The sequence below is a fragment of the Manis pentadactyla genome, chromosome 5 (assembly GCF_030020395.1).
Source record: "Manis pentadactyla isolate mManPen7 chromosome 5, mManPen7.hap1, whole genome shotgun sequence".
Taxonomy (NCBI): Eukaryota; Metazoa; Chordata; class Mammalia; order Pholidota; family Manidae; genus Manis; species Manis pentadactyla.
Genome location: NC_080023.1, coordinates 63,104,819 through 63,132,603, shown reverse-complemented (window position 1 = coordinate 63,132,603; position 27,785 = coordinate 63,104,819). Strand labels below are relative to the sequence as shown.

The 27,785-nt window shown below is 40.8% G+C and overlaps 1 protein-coding gene across 9 annotated transcripts in view; it reads right to left on the bottom strand.

Annotated features, from left to right (window-relative positions):
• SEPTIN11 (septin 11) overlaps positions 1 to 27,785 on the bottom strand; it is a 144,687-nt gene that overhangs the window by 60,924 nt on the left and 55,978 nt on the right. For 8 of the 9 annotated variants that reach the window (XM_036896805.2, XM_036896812.2, XM_036896803.2 and 5 more), the window contains one exon: positions 2,684 to 2,798. In XM_036896805.2, the coding sequence (XP_036752700.1) occupies positions 2,684 to 2,798 (115 nt within the window). Of the gene's footprint in view, positions 1 to 2,683; positions 2,799 to 17,946; positions 17,983 to 27,785 lie in introns of those variants that run through there. The other variant, XM_057502351.1, reaches the window with a different exon arrangement.

Genomic DNA, 27,785 nt, shown 5'->3' with positions numbered 1-27,785 from the left:
TCTCCTATAGGGAACCTCTGTGTTTTGGGGTGGACTAACCCCATCTCCTACCCTGAGTGGACATATGACTCGGGCCTGGCCAGAGACATCTGTTGACTGTTCAGCGAGGCTTGTCAGCAATGGCTTGCTTTTTCCTCTGGGGCTGCTAAGCTGGCAGCATCGTCGGAGGCCATACTACCTTCATGAAGAAAAAGCCTGAACTTGAAGCCAAGCAGAAGCAAGCAGGATCACGAACCAGAGACAGAGCCCTGAAAATACTCTTTGAATCCCTAGAGCCAGCTGTTCTCAAATACACGATTCAATGTATTACCTTTTTAGTATATTTTGGGGTTGAGGAAGAGTCTTAACTGAACTTAAACTGGGTTTCTGCAACTCTGTAGAAATTTTCCTACTGCAAGACCATTCAAAGAGAGATGCAATGTTGCTGGCTTTGAAGATGAAGGAAAGGATCCAACAGCCAAGGAATAATATAGAGGCTCTAGAAGCTGGAAAAGGCAGGAAAACCTTCTTCTCTAGAGGTTCCACACAGGAACCTGAGGGTGCTTTGATTTTAGCTTGGTGAGACACATGTGCAATAATAAACCAGTGTTGTTTTAAGTAATCAAAAATAATTTCCAACTGCAGAAGATGTACAAAGTTTCTAGAAGGCTTCCACAATGCTATCTTTGTGGAATGTAAATGAGGACGGGGGAGGGGTTGGATTTTTATAAAATTCTTAACAACAAATTTGAATTATTTTAATTAGTTTGAAAAACTAACTTTAAATATGCTTAAGAATGGACTCTGAATTTTAAAAAATTTAAGAATCAGGTATTATCACCCACCCAGCAGAGTCAGAACAGCAGCTGCTTTACAAATAAAATGGGGCAGCATGGATGTGCCTTGAAAGGAATCCCAACTAGCAGCATAATTGTGCTATTTAACACAAGGGGTCAGCCAATGAGCCAGCAACATACCCTCCTGCATACCACCCACTTGGTCAAACCAGGTCCTTCCAGCAAGACAGACCCCACTGAAGTCTTTACCCCACTTGCAGGGCCTGGGACAGGACTCTCACATATATTCTTGAAGCTCATTCTGAATACAGGGCTGAGGGAGGCAGGGAAGAGACGCCAGCATAGTAACTGGCCTACAATTTAGCATACTTTTCAATAGAAAATCAACAAATTGCCAACAAATTGCTATGCTAATGAAGAATTGCCCTGCTCTGCAATGAGCATTTATCCTAAGAGAAAAGACAGCTCATTTATGCCACTCCGCAGAACTAGCTGCCATTCAGAAGCTGCCCTACTGAATTTTAAACAACTTTATGTAGAGAAAAGGGGAAACCATGAGAGCAGATTGCTTTGGTCATGTTTCTCTCTGGTCATTGTCTTATCCAGTGCCTATGACATAGTGCCAGAGAGCGAGCTGGTCCAGTGTTCTACTAATGAAGGCTCAGTGCACAGGCCACATTCAATACATTCCTCAAAAAGTTTTTCACAAGGGAAAATACCTACCCCTCCCCATGGTAATTGACAATTTTTAAAAAGTGGTTATTACATAGAACACACAACTTTTGTAAATTTACTTCATTTCACTTGGACAAGAGAAGCAAGTCTGGTAATTCTGCCAAGTTTAGGGGAAGGATGGTCTACTGGGCTACACAGAGAAATCCTTTGGGTTTCTCTCAGAATCATATGCCCAAAGGACAATGGCTACAAAACAGCTCAAACCGGCTGCTGCTGTACGTACGGCCTGATTATTCATCACAAGTGACAGGGAGGGGGACGAAAAGGCCATTATCTGTTCCAGGGACTAATATTACTGCTTCAGACCAACAAGAGATTTATATTTCCATGTTTCTCTTTTTTCCTACCTTCTTTCCTACCTTTCCTCCTCCTAGTGTAAAAAGGATGCAGGCAGGTGGAGGGAAAAAGAGAAATACTAATGCCAGAGGCTGATGCTAATGTGTCACATTTAAAGGACATAAATAAAACATACTGAGGAGGCAGATACAGTGGATTCCTTTTGCCTTTTCCACTTATCTACCAGGAATAAGCTCAGGTCAGTTTTCGATTCCAATTTAAGGATAAAAAGTTAATTTGATAATTCAGGAAGAGAATTTATTTCAAAATTAAAACAGAACTTTGAATTGTCTTTTACTCTAAAAACAAAAAATTTAAACATCATCAGTTTTTTAAGTAGGGTCATTTCGGATTTTTCTTACTTTAAGGTTGCTGATGTTTAAAAATATTTCAACGGAGGTTACTATTGCAGTATAGCCAGAGACCTTAGAAAGAAATCTTCAAACACTTCTAAATGACCTTTTTATGTGTATACATTTCAGTTCCTTCTTTCAACTTCCTATAGTCTAGTTAGTATCTAAGTCCCTCCTCCCACCAAAATTTAAAATAAGTGTGTTTTAGTAACAATATTAAACTGACCACTTGCTTAACTGTGTGACACAAATAACAATTTGAGGAACATCACTAAGTTTACAAAGCACTCAAATACAAGTCTCAATTTCTGTAACTGTGTGGTATACAGGGAGTGGGTATTATTGTCCTGCTTTACTGATTTAAAAAAAAAAGAGTAAAAACATCATTCCCCTCATTTCCCTGAAATGTTCCCCTCTGACAGTCACCTGCTGACACCTGAGGGTCAGATGCCTTGCTCAGTAGCCAACTGATGACTCACTTACCAACACACAGGATGTTGAAACAGAATCCTTGGGAAGTAGACTTGTTGACCAGCTGGTCAGGGAGACTGTCAAATCCAACATGGCCAGAGAGGGACGAGTTTCGGAGCTCTTCATTCTGGAATTTTGGAGGGGAAACGTTTGAGAATCCATGAACTCTGCCACATGGGCATCACATGTTACAATCGTAACTCTCTCCCTCCCTCTCATCCCGAGAGGCACTGGAAAAGGAGATTCCCTCTGTACCCACACCTTCCTTGGCTTCTGCAAAACTGAAGGTACTAGTAACTCTGAAGCCATGCTCATCACAAAAATCACACTGACTCCCAAACTAGACCATCTCCTGATTTACCTCATTTCCTGTTACACATGTACTGGCCTGGGGAAATCTGAGTGGCTAGAGGTGACTATTTCAGACACACATTAAGTGACACAGAAAATTCCAATCAATCTCATAGCTTCCAGAACTTAAGAAAAACTTTCAACTTACTTTCAACCTGAGTTAAAACTAAATAACACTCTTTTAGATACATGAAGGAGCTTTGAGAAGCTCACGGTACAGGATACATACTCATTACAATTCTAAAAATTCTGTAACCACCGTAATGCAACATATTTTAAACTACCTGGCCCATGAACAGGTCCCATCTCCTCCATTAGCTGCAGAGGCTTCTTGGCATCTTTGCTCCCCCACACAGCTCCTAGCTCAGGTCCTACGCACACTAGAAATCAGGTCTCTGTACTGGAGACCAGGGTAAGGTAGTTATCATGAATTTTAGAAGTTGGGTGATTTATGCTATTTCGTAAGATGCTGACTGCCTCCATGACTTTGACTTTGAATGTATCCCAGAGGTGTTGGAGGTGACCTGTGAGACCTTTCCTTCCCTGGAAAACAGAGGTCAGCTATGGCCCTTCAATTACAATGCCACAATTATGGTTTGGGATTCCAGAAACTAGGTATTGAAATTTTCTTGAAAACAAGTCTCCTGGCATCCTGGCTCTGTTGCCAATGAACTTCATGTTCAAAATACTTCAGTTTGGGTGAAAAAATGAACCTCAAAGTCCCAATTTTTTAAAATAAAAACCTTTACATAGGATCACTTGAGTCAATATTTTTGAAAAGACTGGTTTTCATGGCCTCCTACTTGTGTTACATAATGATGAGAGTGATTTCTACTGAGGACTGAGACTCCATTTTCAAATCACTATGGCCACTGTGTAGGCAGAGAAATGTGACTCCCTAAATGTTGTGATTTTAATGGAATGTTTTAAGAACAATATAATGCCTAAGGTTCTTGCCAGCTCTAAAATTCTGACTCTGTGTAATAACACTAAAAACCACCACACTGCCTGAACACCAGAGTGGTGGCAGCTGCAGGTTTGAGGTCAATGGGACAGAGAACAGATGCCTCTTCTATGAATAGTTTCCTTGAAACCTGCCAACAGTGAACATGAGACTCAAGAGTAGGCACTTATCCTTGGATGGGATGGCGTGGTCACAGCTCACCAGACAGTCTGGGTAGCCGGCCCCTGGGGGCAGCACGCTGGTGGCTGGCCAGGCCTCCCAGCAATGCCGCAGAGCCCAGTCCTACTACCTGCCCCTTCCTCCTCGGATACCTCAAAGGTTCATAAAGCAGGTATTTTTAGGGTATTACCACATCCGCCCAGACTTGGGGGAGGAGGATTTGAAATGGGCCTGAGTTATATTTAGAACTCTTTCCATCACAGCTCAGCTGTGCAGCGGCTGCTGTGTATCAGGCTAGGGGGAGCCGGCCAACCGGCCTGCATTTTCACAGCATCGCTGACTTGAACAATCAGCAAGCGAGCAAGCAGCATGACAGGAGACAGGCTAGGGAGAACCATCACCCTACATTCCCTCTTCTCTCCAGTACAACAATTCTTTTGATTTCCAGGCGGGAGGAAACAGTGGCTTATTGCTCCGGATTCTGGACTGTTGGGTTTTTAAATTCAGATACCCACCCATGAGCCAATCCTGGGAAAGAATCAGAGTCAATAATTATAGCTCTCATCCCAGAACCCAATGCTCAGCATCTCATATTCTCACCATTTCCAAAGCACTAGAAACCACCCACACACCCACTGAGTATTTTTATACCCACTGAAAACCACAAACAAAATGAAAGGTTATAAAACAGTTTGGTCTTGAAATTTATGAAATTTAAATTTATGTCTTCCGAGTCTCTTTTCTAACTTTGTGATATAAAATACGCAAATCTCACAATGCTATTTTTAAATTCCTTAACTTGAGCCTAATTCTCTGCCCAGTATTGAAGGAATCTGAGAGTTATTAGCCATCAGTACGTGATGGGGAAAAGGGAAATAGGAAGTTCCTCCTCTGGCTCCTGAACAGGCTTAAAAACTGGAAAGCGCAGTAGAAATGCCGAAAGGCTCTAACTCACAGAGTTGCTGAACTGAATGCAGACACTCCAGCATTGCATGCTACAAGTTTAACTGCTTCTCTATCCTTAGCTGTCTCTATCCAAAGGATGTGGGATCTCTTTTCAGTCTATAGACACGATCTCAGGGATCTCATGTATTTTCATGTCTAACACTGTCACACATTGGAAACAACTCTCAGAATTTTATCTCCAATACTGCACTCTGCTTGAGTTCTAATTCTGAATTTCTACTGAAGAGGCAATTCTCTTGAGTTGTCCTAACCATACTGCACACTGATATTCATGAAACTGAAATCATATTCCTCCCTCTCAAACCCACCCCTACCCCAGAGTTCCCTATTTCTGTTAATGGAATTTACCTATGCTTGAAACCTGCCTAACATGGCATGAATTCCAACGTGCTATCAAGACCACATCCTCCTCCTCTTTATTCCTACTAACTGAACAGCCTTCCAACTGGTCTCCTTGCCTTGATCCCACTCCTTCTAATCCTTCCTCTCTCGGCCTTACTGCAAAAGGGATCTCAGAACTCAAAAGCCCTCAATCCAGACTCCTAGGCCTGCCACCTCAGGGCCTCCATGGGCTGAACCCAAATTCCCATTCCTACCGGAACCCCCTGCTTCTCCACAAGGAGCACCTTGCACTGCAGTTAAACTGCGCCAGCATTCTGGCACACCCTTTCCTCTACCTGCCTTACAGTCAGCATTTACATATCCTTTTAAATCTCACTGAAATTTCATCCCCAGCATTGTCTTTATTATTACATCTCAGGGAAAATTTCAGTGAACATTCCCCTTACCAATAAAAGAAAAATAATGACTGGATAAAGGTGGCTCAAGCTATTTGGTATTCCATGATCATCACCATAACAGCTAACATTTATTTATCATTTCCAATGTTCCATAAAAACCCTAAACATGAATGAACTAGCTAATTTATGTAATGATTCCATAAGAAAGCTACTACTACTCTCCAACCTCAACTTCAGAAGAGAAAACAAAGGCACAGAAGCTTAGTACCTGGCCCACAGTCACACGCTAGTGAGACAAAGAGCTGAAATGCGAACTCAGGAAGTCAGGTTCCAGAGTCCAGAGTCCCACACTTAGTCACCGTCATCTCATTATGACCCATGAAGTTCCCAGGTAGCCCCAGAAAATACAATGGTTTTGCTGCTTTAAAAATCCAGTATGTTAAAATAGTAAGAAAAAAAAACCTCTCTAAAATTGTAATTTTTTGGCAACCATAAGAAGGGGAAGTCAAGAAATAGAATTGGCAAACTTAACTTTAAATATATTTTTACTGGTCCTGGCAATGCCAAGGCCAGAGTGACTTGCATTTTTGGAATGAAAATGCCAACACTAGGTAAGTAACATAAGACCTTAACTGCTTTGGTCCTCTGTTTGCTAATCTATCGAGGAGGGTTTGTATTTAGATGACTTCCATGCCCACACTCCATCTTGAAATGGGTTATGACTAAATTCTATGGTATAAAATAAAATAACCAGCTTTTAACTTGACAATCTAATTTTCTCTTTTCAGATCATCTGTACATGGATACGATTTTTATTCGTTCACTCAAAAATACTGATCAAAGCACTAAGGAAGCAAAAATATGTTATTTTGTTATTGACTGATAAACATTCTTTATGTCTTTAAGAGGTTTACAATATTGCAATAGAGACAGGGCACAAGTAAATGTAATACTCCTGAGGATAAAAGTGATAAATACCATGACTTTAACTATGGGATGATATGGGGGAGTGGGCTGCTTTTGGCTAGGAAAATTTGAGAGGGCACCTTTCAGGAAGGCTAGAGAGCTCCCAAAATCTACCAGGGAAACAAAGATCTAGCTTGCAAAAGCCTCTTAGATAAATGCCATCTATGACCAAAGGGGCACTTTATTATGAATGTATACTCTGAAGTTTATAAATGACAAGTTTTCCAGAAGATGCCTAGCTGACTTCATTATTGAAATAATTATGAAATAAGTTATATAAGAATATGTGCCAATACTGACATTCTGAGTGCTACTTTAAAATTTGCTGCACAACCCCAAGTCTTGCTTAATCAGAAGCAGGACAGCATAAGGTCTGGAGTCAGACAGCCTTTTGAATCCCCCCTTTGCCTCCTGTTTACCTGTTTCATCAGCAAAAAAAGGAACACTTGGCAGAGTGGCTGGGAGGAGCTAAGAAAATTATGAATGTATGAGAGTGCCTAGCATTTAATAGGTCCTCAGGAAACCTAGGTTTCCTCTCCCTAAATTAGGTGGGAAGAAGAGACAACTGTAATTTTAGAATCTGCAATGAATTAGGAACTTTCCTACTGCTGCTAGGCAAGCCAGAAGAATCTGCTGATCAGCAAATCCCTCAGACTAACCAAGAAAGAAAAATCTGAAAGGGAAGAACAGAGTGAACAAAAAGAAGTGGAAGAGACAGTGAGGACTCTAGCAAAAAGAAAGTCCACCCTAAATAGGAAATATTGACAAAGCTGGGAAAAAGGCCACAGAATCGCATTCCTGTTTGCAGGCACTAACATCCTCCAGAGCTGGAAATCATTCCAGATTCCCCATCTTTGCTCTCCCTTCTACCTTAATCCAGCCCAGAACCTCTTGAAATTAACAAACTGGACATGCCTCGATGGATTCTATTCACCATACTCAAAGTAAAGTGCTACCCCTTTACTCTTAAACCTGAAGGCCTCAGCAGATGTGGTGACGTGGTCTGTGGCTGCTGATCTTTATCAACCCACAGAAGCAAGAGAGCATGTTACCAAGGTGATGTAGGCTGAAAACAATTAGAGTTAAATTTTTACCTTTAAAAACAGGTATTACAATTTAAGTAGAAAAATTTCACCTCTTTAAAATTTGTATTATATTTTAAATTTAAGAGATAATTTCATTTATGCATTCATTTAGAGAGCTGGAGATTTTTGTTGACAAGAAACAGTGATTACATTCTTCTCAAAGACTCATTTTATGGATAATAAATTATATTGACCCAAATCACTTAATCCTCAGGCTTATGCTTCCTCATTTGTAAAATGAAAAGATTTAACCAAATGACCTCTAAGCAAAGCCTTTGGTTCTAACGATAATTCTGAAGTTTCTTGAGTCTGGAAATCAGAGATGCATAAGTCCAATTTTGTCATTTTGCCTGAGGAAAGCCAACACGGGGTGAAAATTTCCTGGTAGTATATGTTTTCTTTGCCAGATCAAGATGGTTCAATTTTTCAATGATCCCTGAAATGGAGTTTTATGAGTTATCCTGGAACTCCACCCCTAAAAAAAATCTGTGTACATACTTCTGTGTTTTCCACCTGAACTTTCCATTTGTGCTTATTTCACTATAATAATTGTTAGTTTTTTAAAAAGTTATAAATCCACCCTGTACAACTGCCCCACTTAAAAACAAGTTTTTCCTTCAGATTTTATCTGCAGCTCTCCATGAGGTTTTTGAAAAGCAGATTTATAACCTCAAAATAAAACTTAGAAAACAACTCTTCTGCATACTTCAGTCATCTGTCTTCAAGAAGAAAAGTAAATCTGTACTTAGGCTTTCATTCATTCAGCAAACATTTACTGAGTATCAGTGTGTGCTAGATCCCGTGCTAAATGCTGTGGAGATGCGATGAGAAAAAGCATCCCTAACCCATGGAGCGTATAGCCTCACAGGGCACACAGATGTTAATCAAACAGTCACAAACATATAATCATAAGCTATCCAAAGTACAGGATGCAATGCAACCTTATAACTCATCTGATTAATTAGTCATTCTTCCAGTGAATCCACCTACCAACAGTATGTAAAAACATTAAAAACATGTATTAGTCTGCAGCATTGTTGGGTGTTCATTTAGTAAGTACCCCTATGTACAGTTGATGTGCATATTTTATGTATTCAGATAAAAACAGAGTCTCTCTAGCATTGCCTGATGGAAGGAGGTAGAAATGATTAAGACTCAAGTTTTAAGAAAACAAATGCCAAAAAAATGGAGCTGAGATAAACTATGGGGCAGAGCATGCTCCCTTTGCTCTGTCTTCTCCCTATAAAGAAAATGCCTTCTTGGAGGAAGAAAGAGGCATATATATCCTTTCATCTTAGGTCGTGTCTTGTTTTAAGGTCCTGTTTCAGCAGAACAGATGCACCCAGCTGAAGAGAGGCAACAAGAACATGGAATTTGCTATTTCTCACATGAAATCCTTGACTGACCACCAGCCACTTCCCAGTATGTATAGATAAATTTTGGCCTCACAAAGTGTCTACGAAGTAAGTTTTACCCCCAAGTGCCTGATTGATCATTTTTGTAAATACATATTCTTCTCTAACTACATTCTAGAGAGCATCAAACTGGCTTCATATTCTTCTTTTAAAAAAAGAACGTTGGTGGGAAGATGGGAAACGCCCTTAGTTCCCATGCAAAAGGGAAAACTCTGGAATGCAAAGTATCGACCCAAACCACAACTATGAAGCCTGCATGGGGATATTTTCAAGGCAAGGCATTGCTGGGCTAACTTTCATAATGTAAAGTGTCTGAAGCATCTCATTACCACTGAAGATGGCATTCTTTTAGGATGATTTGGACATTTGCTACTCTGCTGGACATCTATACCATGAAATTCCAAGGTTGGAGTCAAGAAAACCCCCAAGGAAAATTGTCTCACACAGGCAGCAGAACCGAGAGAGCCAGGAAGAAGAAAACCACATGAGGAAAGAACATGAGGAATCCAGCTGGATTCCGGGACTGAGAGGGGACATTCAGGCACCAGTCCCCAAGTTACGACGTCAGGCAGACCAACACCAACTGCTGGGCGCAGGCAGCTACCCTAGACAACCCCACCAAATAACCAGAGAAGATCTCGGTTAATACTGAGTAACTGCCCCAATTTCCAGTGCCATCTCTAAATAAATCTCTCCAAGACTCCCAGCGGAGGCACAAATTTTGCTTTTCCAGACCCTTACAAATATAATGTGGCATAGGGGTTTTCTTTGGAGATGGTAGAATTATAGGGAAATTTACTTTCTAAATGTTTTATTTCTGTAATTGAACTATTACCAAAAAAAAAAAAATCCATCTCACACTTTAAAAAAAATAAATAAATATAACAATCAGGGAATGCTAATAATAATAAATAGACAAGTCTGTAATTTTTATTACAGCTAATTTTTATTGCAGCTAATAAGTGGGTGATAGGATAAAATATTAATAGTTAATTTTTCTAATACAGAACTAAATCACATTGAAAGTGTTAAGAGTAAGCAGAGAGGCAAAATTGTATAGTGGAAATTGCTCAACCCTGTGAAGTCAGGACTCAAGGACAATTCGGCCATTGTTCAGCTGTGCAACCTATAGTGAGTTATTTAACTTCTTGGCCTCGGTTTTGTCAACACCAAAATAAACTGTTTCACAGGGTTATTATGATTTAAGAATTAACATAATCCTCTATCTTCCATTCATTTTATACACTTTTCTTGGATGACCTCATCCTTGCCTGACTTCAGTAACCAGCCATTGCTAAAAACAACCTAGTCATAACCAGCAGCTCCTCCTCTGTCCTGTGCATCCGTGGCCCAGGTATCTATAAGCTGACATTTAAGCCGACTTCTTCTAAGTAGAACTCATCCTATCCTCCATTCTCAATTCAAATCTGCCCTTCCTCCTTTTCCTCATGTCAAATGGCAACAACATCTACTTCAAGGTACCAGAGAGGCCCCTAGAATAACATTGCTTAGCATTCATGTTGCTCACTCTGATAAAAATCTGCATAAATTTACAGGTTTCCACCCCCTTGCAGAAGAAAAAAAAAGTCCAGTGTTTAATCATCTTAAACCCTCCACTATCCTCTGAACTGGACAATGGAAACATCTGTAAGACATCTGCAGCAGGTTAGCTTTTCTCCTCTGAGCCCAGATATAATAACCACACAACACAACTTCTCTATTTTGAACCTTTCCCACCCAGCCAGCCCTCTTCACTGCCATCACCACATCCAGTCTAGCAGCGGGTTGCTATTTCTGAGCCTGGAAACCCATGACTGGGACATTTCTCTTTTCCTAGCATTACCCCCAGTAGACTTCACCAAAATTTGTATCCGTGTGACATTTCACAGAAACATATTCTCCAACCTTCTCATTCTCCTAAGGAAGCAGATGCAGTGGAGGCTGGTTTCCCCATGAACAAGGCCAGGTAGGCAACGGAGACATGGCGCACACCTAACGCCCTGGTGCCTGGTCCACCTGTCTCTGCATGATGCTTGGGGCTGGCTTTGAAGGTAAGAATCATATTGGTTGTAGAGTGAAGCCGGACGCCAAGGGCCTGAAAGCAGAGTGCTGTTCGGGTTCTTCCCTGTCTCCAGCTCTGTCTTCTCTAAAATAACTGCCCACTTCCTCTAAGGTCTGGCTGGTTTGCCTGTGATTAGTCTCACCTTTGCCCATCAGAAATTAGATGTCTCACATAACAACTAGGGAGAATATTGTTTACAAGCAGTCCCCAGAAATGGGTATCTGAAGTGAATAGAGCCTCAGCTGCTGCTCACAACCCTGGATCTGAAGCCGGGTGGGGCACTAGGGAGTTAGTGTTGGGTTATTAGTAAAGCAAACTTCTGGCAAATAACCATGAAGTGTGGCAATCCAAATATTGTAAAAAGTGGAAGCACTTTTTTTTACAGACTGAATGTTTTTCTAAAAGTCCATGTAAACTCTGAGAAGTTAAACTTAACTGGATGCCAAGAATTAATGAAAAAAACATTTTCTTAAGTTTCTGAAGACCAGTCTTTCTTTTTGAGTCAAAGTGACTAATGCCTACAACAGCCTGATGTTACAAAGTGCTGATCAGCAGAAAACCTCATGTTTGGGAATGACAAGACCCACATGTGCATTCCAGGGACTCTTACAAATTTTGCACTATTCAGAGGAAAAGGAGGGTGGGAGGGAAGCAATGTGACAAATAGGCAAGAAGCATTTACAAAGGCCCTGTGAGATTGGAAACAGATGCTGCAGCTGCCCTCTCGCACCATTCCACATCAGAGATGGGAGAACCCTTCTCAGGACCAGCCGCCTAGGAAAGCTAATGAGAAAACCATGGAGGAGCACCAGTAATCATTTCAAAACCCTCTGGCTTTCCTGTGGGATCCCTAGTAACCCGATACTATTTCAAACACATCACCTATCTTGAAGAGGAGAAAACCACCCAAATGTCACTCGGGTTATTTTTGTCCCTTCTGACCTGCATCTATGGTTTGGTACATCTTTCAGACAAGCTTTTTCAAAACTGTGATGAATAGGAGGTCAAACATAATTAAGGGCCCATATCAGTTGAAAGATTTTTTTCTCAACTTTTCATGTACAGTTCTACCCCTCATATTCACACATCAATTCCTCAATGCTTCCTATCTGAGAAACACTGTGGCTCAGTTCATGTATTTCTACTCACTGAATGCATTAATCAGCAAATAATGAAATATGGACGGGACACTTCCTTCCTTATGCCACCATTTCTATCACCGGATATAAATTAGCTACTTCCTTTTTAGAAGATATAATGTATTTCTGTCCCTTCCTGAAAATGGAAGGGGTTTTCAGACGTGATAATGACCACGTAATGGTTGTCTCCAAGAAGAAGAACAAAGCCCAAACCAGTTCTAAGGTAGTCGTAAGCAAAAACACCAGGGATGTTTCAGCCAGAACTTTCTCCTCCCCAGGCAGTTTCAGTTCCTAAAGCAAGGCTACTCCAGCCATCTCTGAGTGCAAGGATGCATTTCCAGCACCTGAAAATTGAGGAATGATACCAAAAATAACCAAAGCCATGGTAAATACATTCTCAGGAAATAAACACACAAGTTAACATTTGAGATCACTCTGCATGTACCACTAAACAACTCTGACCAAAATTCTCAAACCCTCCTAACAGTTCTATTCTACTGCATGTTAATGTCAGCACTGGATGAAACACTATCAGTGAAACACTATCAGGGTAGTATAGTGGTTGTTTACACAAATGTGGGGAATGTACTGGTTTCCTATTGCCATGTAGCAAGTGACTGGATGGCTTGAATCAACTCCTATTTATTAGCTCTTGGTCCTCAACGTCAGATGTCTGGATTTGGGTTTGCTCCACTGGCTGGGTTCTCTTCCTAAGGTATCACAAGGTGCAAATTAAGGTGCTGACAAGCTGAGCTCTCATCTGGAAGCTTGGAGGGAAAATTCCACTCCAACACCAGAACTGTTGGCAGAATTCAACTCCTTGCAACTGTGGGACTGAGGTCCACCTCTCCTTGCTGGCTGTCAGCCAAGGGCTGACACAAAAGGTCACCCAGGTACTAGCCATGTGACCACCTCATCTTCAAAGCCAACAACAGAGAATCCCATGTTCTTGCCACACACAAATCTTTTCCAGGAAAAGTCCAGTCCCTCTTAAGGGGCTGATTAGGTCAGATCCACCCAGGATAATCTTCGTATCTTAAAGTCAACTGTTCTACAACATATCCTGATCACAGGAGTGGCTATCCCTTCCTGTCCTTTCACATGGCTGTCCCTTTCACATGTTCTGGGAGCAATACAGGGTGTGCACACCAGGGGGCTGGCATCCTGGACTATCTTAGGATTCTGCCTGCCACAGTGCCCATTATAATATTCCATATTCTTCGGTGTAACTTTAGGATGTGATATAATAATGAACACCAACATTTCCCTAACATAAAACAGAACACAACTAAGTTTCCAGGGAAAAATGGCAGAAATTAATGAAACAGGAAACTAGATCTCCCTCAAATTACTGTTAGCCAGTCAGCCAGTCACTTTGCCTTTGGGGGAGGTTTTCCAATAAACTTTGCAAATATTTAGGTGCCTATGACAAAATGAGAATTCTAGGAAATGCAAACATTTTTAAGGAACTTAATTAAGCCTTATTAGGAAGAAAAATCACTGAGATAAAACAGAAGGCAAATGCAGAATGTTTGGTGGTGAAATATAGCACAAAGGCTATCAAGGTTAGACAATGGAGATTAACATGGACCTTAGCAAAAAAAAAAGGTAAGGCTTTCTTAGAGGACTGATCTGATCTAGGTCATGATAAAGTGAAACAAGATTTGGAGAGGTGCAAAGAACGATATAGTGATGGGAGTACAGAAAGTCTGTCAAGTGAGACAGCAGGAAAAGAAAGAGGTCCACAGGGCATGGAAATCAATGGACAGGGAAAACTGGAAAAATTAAGAATAATAGTGGATATAAAACTTTAAAAGTGGTTCACATTTCAGAATACTGGAAATATTTCTTAAAGTGAAGCCTTATGAAGACACATACAAGCAATACCTAGCTAAGCACACACCCAGGACCTGTCACTGGTGCCCGGGTTGAGTGGTGGAAGAGATCTAGGAACACTCACTGAGCAGTCATATCAGGAGAGATTTTTCTGTTTCCTTCCACCCAATGCACTTATGAACATATCTTTCCTACAGAGCAGTAGACCTAGGGATCTTGAGTATAGGATTGCCTTCTAGCCAAGGTTTTAACCTAGAATACCAGCCTGGGCAGCCATCCAAATGCAAAGCAATTTGATGCAAACCTCCTTTAGAGCACTAAAAAAGGGGGGAAAATGTGTGTCTTGCAGAGAATCTAATAGACTGACTCCATCAGTTCTGACTACAACTTCTGCCATTCTAATCAAGCTAAAGCTTTCTTCTTTCTTTCTTACTCTGTTCTCTTCAAAAAACAGAGCCAATTAACCCCAAAAAAATAAACATTCCCACTAGCAGAACAGACAATTCTCTACTTTACAGAAGGTTAACTGCGCGTTATAGAAGTGTGCATCTCCCTGTCAGAGAAGGTCAGCTGAGGGGTTTTCTCACACGCTGGTGTGCTTAGGAAAGCAGACCCCAGAGACCATATCACAATTTTTCTCCACTCCCCAATGTTTGCTACTGATGGATGATTTAGATGCTGGCTTCTTGGCTGTGTCAGCTAATGTAAAACAAAGCTTTTCACATGCTGCCACCGAAGAATGTTCCCACAGTTCCCCCTCCACCTCTCCCTTGTCTCATTTTCATTACCATTATTATTGTGGTATTTCTGAATAATTAAGTAGGACCCAAGTAGGACACTGGGAAGCCTCTACTACATAAAACAATTTGCTATAAAATCCTATCAGCTCTCAAAAACAGATGATGAAATATGCGCAACAAACAGCAGAGGTTACATTTTCATGCATGCTGTTCCCACAGAGCACAAAGGGGTTGGGTCAACAGCCCGGACTTCTCACTGACATGGGATCCAGTTTCCACCTCAAGGCTCTTAGATTAATAGATTAGAAGTTATGGGATATATGAATGGGAATATGTCCCTGACAATCTTTGATAGCATGTTTACAGGGAAGCATTAAGCTGAAATAAAAATGTGAAAGATTACAGCTTGGTAAGAGACCCTTGCTGTAATTCATATATTCTGTAAGAAGGAGAAACTGAGAAAGTTAAATGAGACCCAATGAGAGAGAAAGAACAGAATTAGCAAAAGTCTTAGGCACTGATCCAAGTAGCTGCCATTAAACTCTTCCAAAGCCTAATGGCTCATTAGAATAATTATTATTCACATAATGATAATGAAAGGCAGGCAGGAGAAAACAAGTGATGATTACACTGGCATGAAATTAGAACAACTTTGAACTTTGGCCACTTGGATTTGAGAAAAATCCAAGCCTCAAATCCCTCCTGCATTGAGAGGGTCAGACTGTCCATCTTACTGTAATCATGGCTACACGGAGTTCAACCCCTTTTGCCACAATTGCACCAACTGTACACACTTGGGCTGGTTATTACCGGGAGCGGGTTTTGCGCACTGTGGTAGGGGCAACCACCAGTGTAAGGGATGGAGGTTTGGCCACTATTCCCTAGGAATTCTGCTCAGTCCAACTTCCTACACACTCTTCCATCCAGACACTAATAATCCACAAGACAGTGCAACAGCCACAAGCCATCTGGCTGCCTGCATGCACAAACACTCAAGAAACCATCACATAAAACCAAGTACATCTGGACAGAGAAATGAGTGAACCTTTAGTCCTCATGGAGAATAGAGAACCAATAAATGTACTGCATATTTCATCTCATATTCAGGATCAAGGTGGAAAAGTCAATGGATAGCTTTTTAAAAGTTAGCAATTTAAAGTTTCCTGGAATTCATGAATAATGAAGGTTAAAATATTCAAAGTAGGGAAAAGAGGAAACAGGCTCTACCACTTCTTTAGCCAGAGAACTAAAAAGAAGGGAGTCTAACATGTCCCTTGATCAATCAACCAAAAAGCAATTGTTGAACATTTACGTTAAAACCACAGTGCTAAGTGCAGTTTAGCAAAAATGAGTAAGATACTCTGAGAGCACCAAGCTTGGTCTACCCTTCAAATGTTTCAATACTTCATGCTTCCTCCACAAGCATCACATACACAATAGTTTACTCAGCACTCTTGGGCCAAACACCATATCTGGACCTTTAAAAACTCTTCCCATTTAATTCTCATAACCCTGTGAAGTAGATATTATTGGCTCCACTTTATAGACGAAGAACCAAAGCTCAATTAAGTGGCAGAGCCAGCATTCAAACCAGTCTCACCAGATTCCAGTTTGGCCATACAGGAGGGGGCATTCATTATGTGCTAAAATGCCCAAGGTGTGTTTGATGGCTGGGGTGAGGGAGAAGAGAGCCTTTGGAAACTGGAGAAGATATGGCATTAATGCACTGGCCACATGCTTCAGTATGGCCCCTTCTCAACACTTAGCAGCCACTGGGTGTGCCTAGTTAAAGGCCAAACATCACAGGGACACTTGCTCTCAGGAAATAATTCCCCGGCTAAACCTAACATTAGCATTTATCAAGCTCCTATTTTACACACACACATGAGCACGTACCAGGTACCATCCTGGGCACTTTACCTTGAGCTCACTTACCTCTCCCATCACCTCTGAGGTATGTACTAGTACTATTCCCATTTCATAGTTGAGGCAACTGAAGCTCAGAGATTGAGCTTCTCAGGGTCATGGAGCAGGTGAGGAGTGGTTCAGTGCCAGGCCGACTGCCCCCAGAGCCCTTGGAGCACATGAGGAAGGCCCGAGAGCCCAGGAAAGCTCCTTCTGGTCACCCTTTTTAAACCAGAGTGATATGTGTGCTGGCCATCCTGGGACATCCGCAGCCCCATGCCAGCGCACCATATTACAGAGTCACCATGTCCCGAGGTCAGAAATAGGGGAGGTTCTCTGCCACACCCACAGGCCGCCATGGGAGCACAGAAGGGGAGTGACGTGGAAGCTGAGCTGTGTGGGGAGAGCAGGAAGCAAGAGGAGGGAGAACCTGAGAAGAGACACATTTCCACCATGAACTGTTAGAGTGAATTTTCTGTATTGTCACACAGAAGGATCAAGTCCAACCTTAAGACTATATATTGAAGTCGAGCAAGCCTACAACAATCACTCTTATTCTCATTCATCAAAGTGAAGCTTCCTTTATTAATTTTTTCTCTGGCAAAGTTATAAAAAACCAGTTGCAGAGAAAAATCAACCAAAGTTCACACAGACGATGCAAAGAAAATGCATCAGAGAAAGAAAAGAAAGACAGGATGTAGTTAGCAGTCCTGACTGATTAAAACCACATGACTAACACATCAGAAATTCCTCTCCTTTCCTTCTCAGTTCCTCACAGGCTGGACTGAGGAACAAGCACGTATGGTTGTATTCCCCGGAAAACCTTTCGGCAGTATGGGCTAGAGAAGAAGAAATATTTTCTCTACCCCTTCCCATTATGTTCAAGGAATTGGCAAGCCATTTTATCAACTTACTTATCCTAAAAAAAAAAAAAAAAAAAGATGCACCTTTTTGGGATGAGAGGACATCTCCAGATTCAGTCCTTCATCCAGTGTAGAGGCTTATCACCCAAACATCTAAAGAGAAAATAAACATCTATTGACTTACTGATAGAACACCATTATTCACCTTTTCTGAGCTTAAAATTTTTAAAAAAAAACCTTTTAAAGCTAGTAATATTTTCAGGCTTAGGGAAACTAACATTCAAAATTCTAAAGCCTACCATGAGCTAGGCACCAGTTGGTAATTTCACTTACGTTGTTTCACTTAATGTAATATTTACTTAGCCTCCCATCTAAGAAGGCATTTTAACTGCACTCACATTCTTTTACATGCACTTCTCTACAGCTTGCAATTTGGAGCCAATGTTTAAACCACCAGCTATTGATGACACCAACACAAAAATACCTGTTTTTCAATTTCCTAATAATCCAAGAGGCAATTACAAAGAGTTCTTTAACGAATATTCAGGAGCAAGGAAACCATATTCAGATGTCATCTATTTAGGCAATAATACTTCTGCAAGTGCAACAAATGGAAAGCACTCTAAAATCAAACTTTAAGAAGTTTGAAGTCACATATTATTAACATTTTTTTCTCCTTCCAATAAAAATTAGTAGTTGCTTCCTCGTAAGCTTTTTCCTTCGGTCTAAATTTCTTTCCCACCAAATGTGCTGTCTTCAGGACCCTCTATTCTTCTCTCCACCTCATTCCATGTACTGTGTAGCTGGACTAATCCACCTTAAAATGAATAAGCACACACACATACAAAAGCTACTTTGGCCATTACACTCCATAGCTGAAAATCCTCCAGTGCTTCCAGTCCTACTCCACTTAGGGTCTGCTTTAAAAAACATGTACTACCATTTCTCTGCACTTCAGTTTCATCATCTGTAACACAGAAGGGAGCAGGGTTTTTGAGGAAGGGTACACGAACAATCTCTAGTTCTTCAACTATGGGATTCTATAACTCACACTGGAGGAGCAGAGAAAAGTTGCCAGCACCCTATGAGAGTCGCTACCAGGCCTCAAATACAACCTCACTAGAAGTAGTCAGTCCTCAAAAAGTGTAAAATACTGAAGCCAAATGAGAAGACACATAGACAGATGGATCCAAATTCAAGTCAAATAAATAATGGGTTATCTTATCCAAGAAGCAGAACTTTAGTATGGTTTTGGGATCACAAAACCAGCCTATTACCTAGCAGAAAGCAAAACAACCAACCAGCCTTTGTGGGCCTGGATCGATGCGACAGAGAAGACTCAAAGTGGCGGGAGGCCACTGTCACTTGGCCACTCCCAGGCCAAGAGATCTCTTGATTCTGGCCACATGTTTAGGCTTGAGAGTCTCCAATCTTGTTTATTCACGTAACAATGAGGGAATCACAAACCTCAGAGCTTATGTTAACACAAGTACAGGAAGTGAAAAATGACTGCTATGGATCTGGTCACAAGTCATGTATCCAAACAGGTGTTTTTCAGACCTAGAAAGATTAAATAAATTCATGCCAAAAAAGCAGAAAAGATCAAACAAGGAAATGAACAGATTCATTCTTTCCCCCAAGTACTAGAAACCACAACTCTCTTTAAATGTGTCTAAATCATATCCTTACCATGTAAAGAAAACAGAACAGACACCCAAATACCCAACACCCAGCCCAAGAAGCAAGAGAATCACCAAAAGCTGTGAAACCCCAGATTACCCTACACCATGGCATCCCACTCCCATGCCCACCACCAGAGGCAAACACTATCCTGAATTTGCGTCCAGTCATTTTTTTCCTTTTCTTTATAGTGTTACTTTATACACCACCCTCAGCACAGTCACTGTGATTCTTAACTTCAATATTATAGAAATGCCCACTTCCTCTCTAGGCCCTTTGTCAGTAAATCCAATGCTCCTACCGAGAGGGGAACGAATACAGATACAGAGCCTAAGAGAGTTACTTTAAAGGAGTAGTTCTGACAGTGTGGTCAGAGGTTCCCTGGGGCCTCTCCAGGGACCTTTTAGGAATGTACAAGTTCCTCCTTTCCCAACCACACATCTGTGAAGCTGGATCACCTTCATGTACCTCAACCAAAACAATACACTGCATCAGAGTCAATGAGAAGATCTGAGGACCCATCTGTGTTCTATTATTTCGGACATTAAAAAGATTCACAAAAATGTAAAACAATGCATCTTATCTCACTAATGTTTTGGTTTGAAAAATGTGGTTGTATTTCATAAAACTTATTTATGGTAACATGTAATGAGATTATTGTTATTTTTAATGAATTAATAAGTAAAATTTTCAAACCTTAAAAAATAAAAAGAAGTGGATTGAAGTTGCAACAAAATCCCATAGGAATGGCTACGGGAAGCACTTTGTTCTGGTATAAACTAACCAAAAACGTCCCAAATGGATGCTGCCCTGCCGCAGTGAATGCGTTGCTACAACGGCAGAGCTTCCTTGTGGTGTCCTGTGTTGTCTGTTCGGTGTGAACATCAGCAGCACCTTCAGTGACCCAGGGGTATGTAAGCCTATGACGAGGGCTCACGCTCCCTACGAGATGGCTCACCAGAACCATCTAACTGCATTGGGGAGCTAAGGAAAATGATTCACTCCATCTGTGGCCCAGCTCCAAAACTGTTAAAATGTTTTTCACCATACATTAGACAGTGACCAGGGTCCTGAACATGAGATAGGTGACTGGAAGGGGAGTTTGGTTTCCTCCACTGGGCAATGGGAACCACCAAACAATCTGCAGACAAGCTACACCTCTCTAGCACGCCTCAGTTCTACTGTCCTTGGATTTGTAGCACAAGCAAGTCAGGGGATTTGGCTCCAGTTCTGAGTCTATGGGCCTTAAGCAGGTCACTTCCTCTCCTGGGTCTTGGCTTCCTTCTCTGTAAAATTTAAGAGCTGGACAAGATGATTTCTTTAAAGTCCTTCCTGCTCGAATCCTCTATGAAACCACACACAACAGTAACTTGAAGCGGTGTTCAGTTTGCCTCCAGGGCATCTGGTCCAGGCCTTGGCAAGAGTGTCAGTCAGCGCTCAGCAGGGGTCACTGAGCTCTGTGAACAGCTGGGGAGCACTGTAGCTAAGGGGGAATGTTAAGGAGGATGAGGGCAACAAAAAGAAGAAGCAGGCAGAGGCCACGAAGGACACCCAGGACGCTTTAGTCCAGATTTCAGCTGCTCAGGTACAACTATGCACACCACCAACACCCAAGGGGGAGAACCCAATTCTTTAGGCCTCAGGGGGGATCACATCTGGGTAAGCAAAGGAATGTGGCCACGGGGGAAAAGGACGGCCCAAAGGCGGAAGCAGTATTGCTGGGGTCCAGCTAGACCCTCCCTCTCTGGAGGCCACAAGGAATGTCTTCATCTGAAACAGGAGGTAAAAGTGCAATCAACTCACCAAAGCTGTCAGAGAAAAGACTATAAATATGTCCACGGAGTGCACTGATGTAGTACCAGGACCCCCACCCCGGCATAGCAGCTTATTGCTTTAAATCTATGAAAGTAGCTAACATTCTGAAGTTCTATTTTTAGGCCAGGCACTATTCTCCATGCTTTATATGCATTAAAGTATACATTCTCACAACCCTGTAAGATAAATACTATTATCCCCATTTCACAGAGGTGAAAACTAATCACAGATAGAAAGAAACTTGCCCAAGGTCTCAGAGCAAGTATGTAACACAGCCTGGACTTTTAACCTGCTTTAACACCTTGAAATTATATTAGCGACTCACCTCAGCATTTCTTCCATATAAGCAAATTCTAGTTTCTGTCCTATTTGCTTGATATGTGACACATTTTCACTGAAGTAAAAGGTTATGCTTGTGATAGTCTGATGAAATACATGCTGAGCTATGAGGTTAACTGCGGATGGAAGCCCTGGGACATGGTCATGCTCTGAGCGTCAGCAAGTGAACAGCGGCTCTCCTGCACGCTCTGCGTGGCTGCCTCATGTGCATGTGTCTCATATGCACACGCTGGCAGGGCCCTTCAAGTGCCCACACTTGTGACCTCACTGAATGAAGGGCACTGGAGACCAAGGCCAGAGCTTGGAAGGAGAGACAGACCCATCCGCACCCAGGCAAAAAGTAGAAAAGCAGGGGGAAGGGGCTTTGATTCTTTTTTTTTTTTTAAAAGGGTTTCAAAGTCCTGCAAAAATTTGTCATTTCCACTAAGAACAACTAACTCCAGGCATGACTACAGATGCTTGATAGGGCCTGATTTTAGGGCAGAACAGGACAATCACTGACTTCAAAGACTCACTGTCTTCACAAATACTTTTTCATTTTTAAAACTATGTAACCACCACATTTGAATGGCTCTTAAGTAAGAAGAAATTGAATTTGAATCTGGTACCATTTACTTATCAGCTGTATGACTTTGGACTTTGGACAAGTGTTTCGCCTTCTTGAACCTGTTTTCTCATCTGTAAAGTGGTACAAGGCCACCTGCTCATAAGCTTGCTAACTAAATGAGATAATGCATATATATATATATATATATATATATATATATATATATATATAAAAGGTGCTTAGACACAGGGCCTGCCTTATAGTGGGTGTTCAGTAATATTACTATTAGTAAGAGAACATTACTTTGATCTGTAAACTTGGAAAAAAACCAACTGGAAGGAGTGTTAAAACTAGATACCTTCCCCCAAACAACAGACTTGCAGTTCAGTTACAAGTCCTACCCCTAACTCAAGCACTCCCTTTCTTGTCTTCCAAATAAACTGGCATGTGCTCCATTGCTAATTACAAGTTAAGTGTTAATTATCTCATACAAGTCTCTTCAAGTCACAGGGAATTAAATGCCCACTCCTCTCTAATAGGGCTAGATTCTTGATCTGTGTTCCTTTTCATGTCCTGGGTTCCAGCTCTTCCCTTGCTGTCTCCTTTCTGAGTTTCTAATTTATTAGTTCAGGACATCTCCCATGAGATGAATGGACTCAGTTTCTTAACAGCTGCTACATTCTTGTCCCGATTAAACCACTGAGCAAAAGACAAAAACAGTTGTTAACAATAATTAAATGAACCTCAGTGAAGAACTAGATTTTTTAAAACAAGACACCAAAATACAAACCAAAAAGAAGATGGCACCTTTAAAGTTTTGTATAAAAAGACATCAAAGTGTAAGTAATGACACATGGCAGACTGGGAGATTACTTGCACACAGAAAAAGAACGAATGTCAACAAGATAGAGAGAATAGCCCAAAGCTGTGTCCATGTTAAGGTGATTTTCTTTTCCCCACTTTCTCAAGCAAATACTATCCTCCTAAGAAGTTCATAAAAATCTTGACATATTTATAAGTGCGTTTCAACTTATGTCAGACAGACTTCAAAGATCTAATTAAGTATTAACTAAAATAACCACTTCAAAATTCTGTTCCAGAACAATGCATGAAATTATTTAAATTCAAAAAATAATTAGTGTTACCTTTCACCAATATACATCTCAGGCAGGTCTGCCTGAAGTCTCTAGTGCCATTTTTAGATTTAATATTTAAATATCATTATCTTAAGTAATAGCCTTTAAAAAACTCTCTGTAATTAACACAAAAAAATAAAGCAGCATGGAATAATAGCAGTATAAGCACTGGCTACACATCAGTCAGGAACAGACACTCCAGCTCTCTGACTCTGTGGAGTTGAATGACTTTGAGATAGGGTACTTCTAGGTCTCTTTTCCTTTCATTGTAAAGTACCCGGCAAGTTTGTTATAGTTCAAATGAGAAATTAAAAAGCACCTGGTATAGTCTTGCTAATTCTAAACAATTTCATAGTAGACAACATTTAGAATGTTTTTCTCTATGAATCTGATGTCAATTCTGCTAGCTATTTAGTGTATGTTTATATACAATATGTGCACATGGATATCAAATATAACTTTTTCAAATGTAAATACTTATTCTTCCAATGAATCCTGTATCCTCACTTACACAGAACAAGACATCTATGAATAACCACCTCTCACACTATTATTTCAAGAACTTTTACCAAGCATGTGGCAGCTCTCTGGGAGGCAGTAAGTAATGTAAATGAAAATACTGAAAGCAGCCCGCTAATGCTCACACAGAATAGCTTCAGGGGTCATTGCTATACATATAATTTCGATAATTAGGAAAACAAGGTGGGGGAAGGCCCAAAAACAGCATGAAAGAGAACTACCTATACTATTTACTGAGTTACTCCACAGTATTTTCTGATGGACAGGAGTAAATTATATTACACTGTCAACTCCAGTTGGTAATGGTCTGGGCAACCAGGGGCTGAGAAAGGTTGGGCTGAGACAAGAAATAGGTGAAAAGAAAAATTTAAATCTTCAGTCCGCTGCATTTGTGCTCATTTCTCAGCCCTCCAAAGCTCCCTCTGTCGGGTGCTCAACCATTAAGTAATGGTAACTAAGAATTCCCAGGTAAAATTTAGCAGATCATTCAATTCTCTATTCTACAGTCTCCTTCTAGGACATTATGTCATAGTAGTTTTTACTGATTAAGTCTTCTACATAGGCAGAATCCTGGGCCAATCACCACAGTTGGCTGTGAAGCATTTATTGAGGAACTCGTTTGTGCCAGGCCCTATTCTTTGTTGTAATTAAGATACAAAAATAAATGAGATATGCATATGACTTCACTTATTTGTGGAATATAAAACAAAACAAAATGAACAAAATAGAAGTATACTCAGGCACTGAGAAGTGACTTATGGGCATGGGGGAAGGGCTGAAGTGGGCAGGGTGAGGGAGGGGGAAGGGAAGGATAAAGGGCAATAAAAATTCTCAATCATAATATAAGCTCATCACAGGGATAGTAGTATAGCATGGAGAATAAAGCCAATGATTCTGTCACATCTTCCTATGTTGACAGATAGTAACTGCACTAATGGGGGTAAGGATTTAATAATATGGATAACTGCTGAACCACTGTGTTGTATATTTGAAACCAATATAAGATTATGTATCAACAATACCTCAATTAAATAAATAATAATAAATAAACAAGTAAGGTCTGAAAACTATTATGGTACAACATGACATCTGCTTATTACAAGAGCCTAAGGTAATGGGAATTCAGAAAACTAGTCCTAACTGCCTGGGTGAGGGCAAAGCTGAGAGACCTGGAAGAGCCTTGAAGGATGAGTAGGTGTCGAGGGTGGGAAGGAGGCCAGGGGAAAGGCATTTACATGAGGTGCAAAGACAGAGTGTGAGAGAAGGGGGTGTGCACTGGGCCCTGCATACCTAGTGGGATTAGAGAAAGACATCAAGTTACTGAGGCACACCATCCCGGGCAGGTGAGCCTTCACCAGAAAGAACAGAGTATGGAAGAGCATTTTGGCAGAAATAAATTAAGACGGGGGGAAAAACAGATTCAGCCTCTCCCATACATACCTTTTTCCTTTGGAAAACCTTTTACCCCAGTAAAAGGGCCCTTAAATTCTACAATTTAATTCTACAGTTCCTTTTAAGAACTAGAATCGCACTCAAATTTTAAACTACTAGTCAAAAGGAGTCTGAAATGTCAGAAGCGAATTTCTAACTAACCCTCTGGTTCAAAGTAGTCCCAGAAAAATCCCATTCCAAGTTGCTGTTTGTGATGGCTCTTTAGTTGTATTTATTCAGCTGTGCTGTATTCAGAGCTTTACGAATCATGAATTTTGTAGAGTTTGGCTTTCTCCTGTTGATTGGATTTTGGTGGATTTGTTTCTAATTTCTTTAAAAAAATGAGCACACATACATTTCTTACTAATTCCCTTGATGCCTAAAGTCCAAATATTTATTTTATTTGGTCAGGGGCCTGAAATATGATTCAGAGATCACTTTACCTCTCAAATAAAATTTTCCCTATCAGAGTTAAGCTCAAATGTCTCTTATTTTATGCTTGTTTTTGTCATCTTCAAAATGCTAAAATGCCACTTCTTTTACAAAAGTTGGTTTGACAAAGTCAATATTCAGTGGGTTGAATAAGGCCTAAAGAAGAAAAGGCCTAAAGTTTATGGCATTGCTTTCTGTGGGTTCATTTGCCACCCACCACCACCACCATGAAATCAGAATTAGGATTCACTTACAATAACAGGGCAATGTTCTCAAGAATCTCAGATCGTCAATATAAACTGTTAGTATTAATATAACTGCTAATCAAACTATTGTGCTGTTAAGTACGACGGAGCATGAAAAGCACTTCCATTCCAACTTGCTTCTTTTGGCCTGAAAAATTCAGAACAAATCCAGCATCTGACTTTTGCTGGGTAGTCTTTTTGTCAAGGCAAGGAAGGCTTTCAAGCCAAATACAGCACATGGAAGGAAGGCTGTTCCACGTGTGCACATGGAGCTTTCGAGTCCACATTTCTCAGAAAAATGCTTTAGCCTAACAGAGTTTGGGCAGGATAAACTGGAAGGCCTGGGTGGTCAGTGACCATGTGGAATGCCAAAGATGTCTTTAGACCAATAGGAAGACACCCTGATGCTCCTTATTACCCTTTTGCTCAAGCTACTATCTTGAACCATATGAGATTACCATTTTTGTAGTTCAGAAGCAACTGACATCAACTAGTTCATGTGGTTTAACCCACCACGAGGAAATTCTGTAGAAAGGGAATTAACTGCCACATTTTTCTCTTCATCTAACTGGTTGCTTTTAAAAAACATTATGGAAGAGTAGGTTTTTGGAAATAAGCATATCAAAACAACAGAAATTTTATTAGTAAAAACTGTTCTAACTATCACAATGATAAGCCAAATCAACATCCTAGGAAGATGTTTTCTAAATAATCTGTTTACTAAATGCCTGATTTGTTTTCCCAAGCCTCTCTAATTGTCACAAATAGTTCCTGGAAGATACACTGTCCTACAGGTGGGAAGAAGTGAGGAAGGAGAAGGGAGAGTGCTGGATTCCTGCCGGATGGGGAGGGGTACAGGGAAAGGCAGCCTCAGCTGAACTCCGTTTTCTCATCTCCAAGGAAGACCCTGGATCTGTGACCTCTGAAATCCCTCCCTGCTCTAGCACAAACAGTTCACTGATTTGGGAACAGATATTATTCTACCTACATCCACCTGCATTTTACATCATCTACTGCCAAACTCATAAATTATTTCACAGCCTGTAGGGAACAACCATTAACTGTCATTGGACCTAAACCAAACAGAAAAAACTCCAGTCCCATTCACTATATATAGCATGTTTTGCAGAAGGACATTTGCACTGGACACCACACTCAGGAATCCCTCCTACTCTTGTGGTGGGTCCTAGTCACCCGACACACCTCAACTGTGGTTCCACTTCTCCCGATTTGATCTCCTACAGCTTAGACCTGTTTGGAGAGATCATGGAAAGGAAACTGTTTAAAAGTTCTGATGCTGCCTTCAGACAACCTAGAGACATTTTCATATCAGAGTTCAATTAATTGCTTCCCCTCTGTCTTAAAAACAAGCACATTTTCTACAAAAAGTACTTCGATTGTTCAAATGGTAAAGCATTTTAAAAGGCACACCAAAAAAAATTTAACAGTTTCTTTATTCAGATAAAAATAAAAAGAAATGAATGACTTCCAAAGGAAATCAGATTGCAAATTGGCAGTCTCAGCCCACAAACATGTTTATGTGGCTCACACAGTATTTTAAAAATATTTCATTTCGTTGCCAACATTTTCAGTTGGGGAAATTTCACCTCGAACTTTAAGTGTCGATCTTCTCTTGAAAAATTAAAACCTATGGCATCAAGAAGGCCCTCAGTTTTGCCAGGCAGAACCAAGGGGTAGCACGTGCTTGCCAATTCACAGCATTTTAACTGAGGAATCTGACAGTTGTCCCTTTTGGTACTTTTTTCTCCCTAAAAAAAT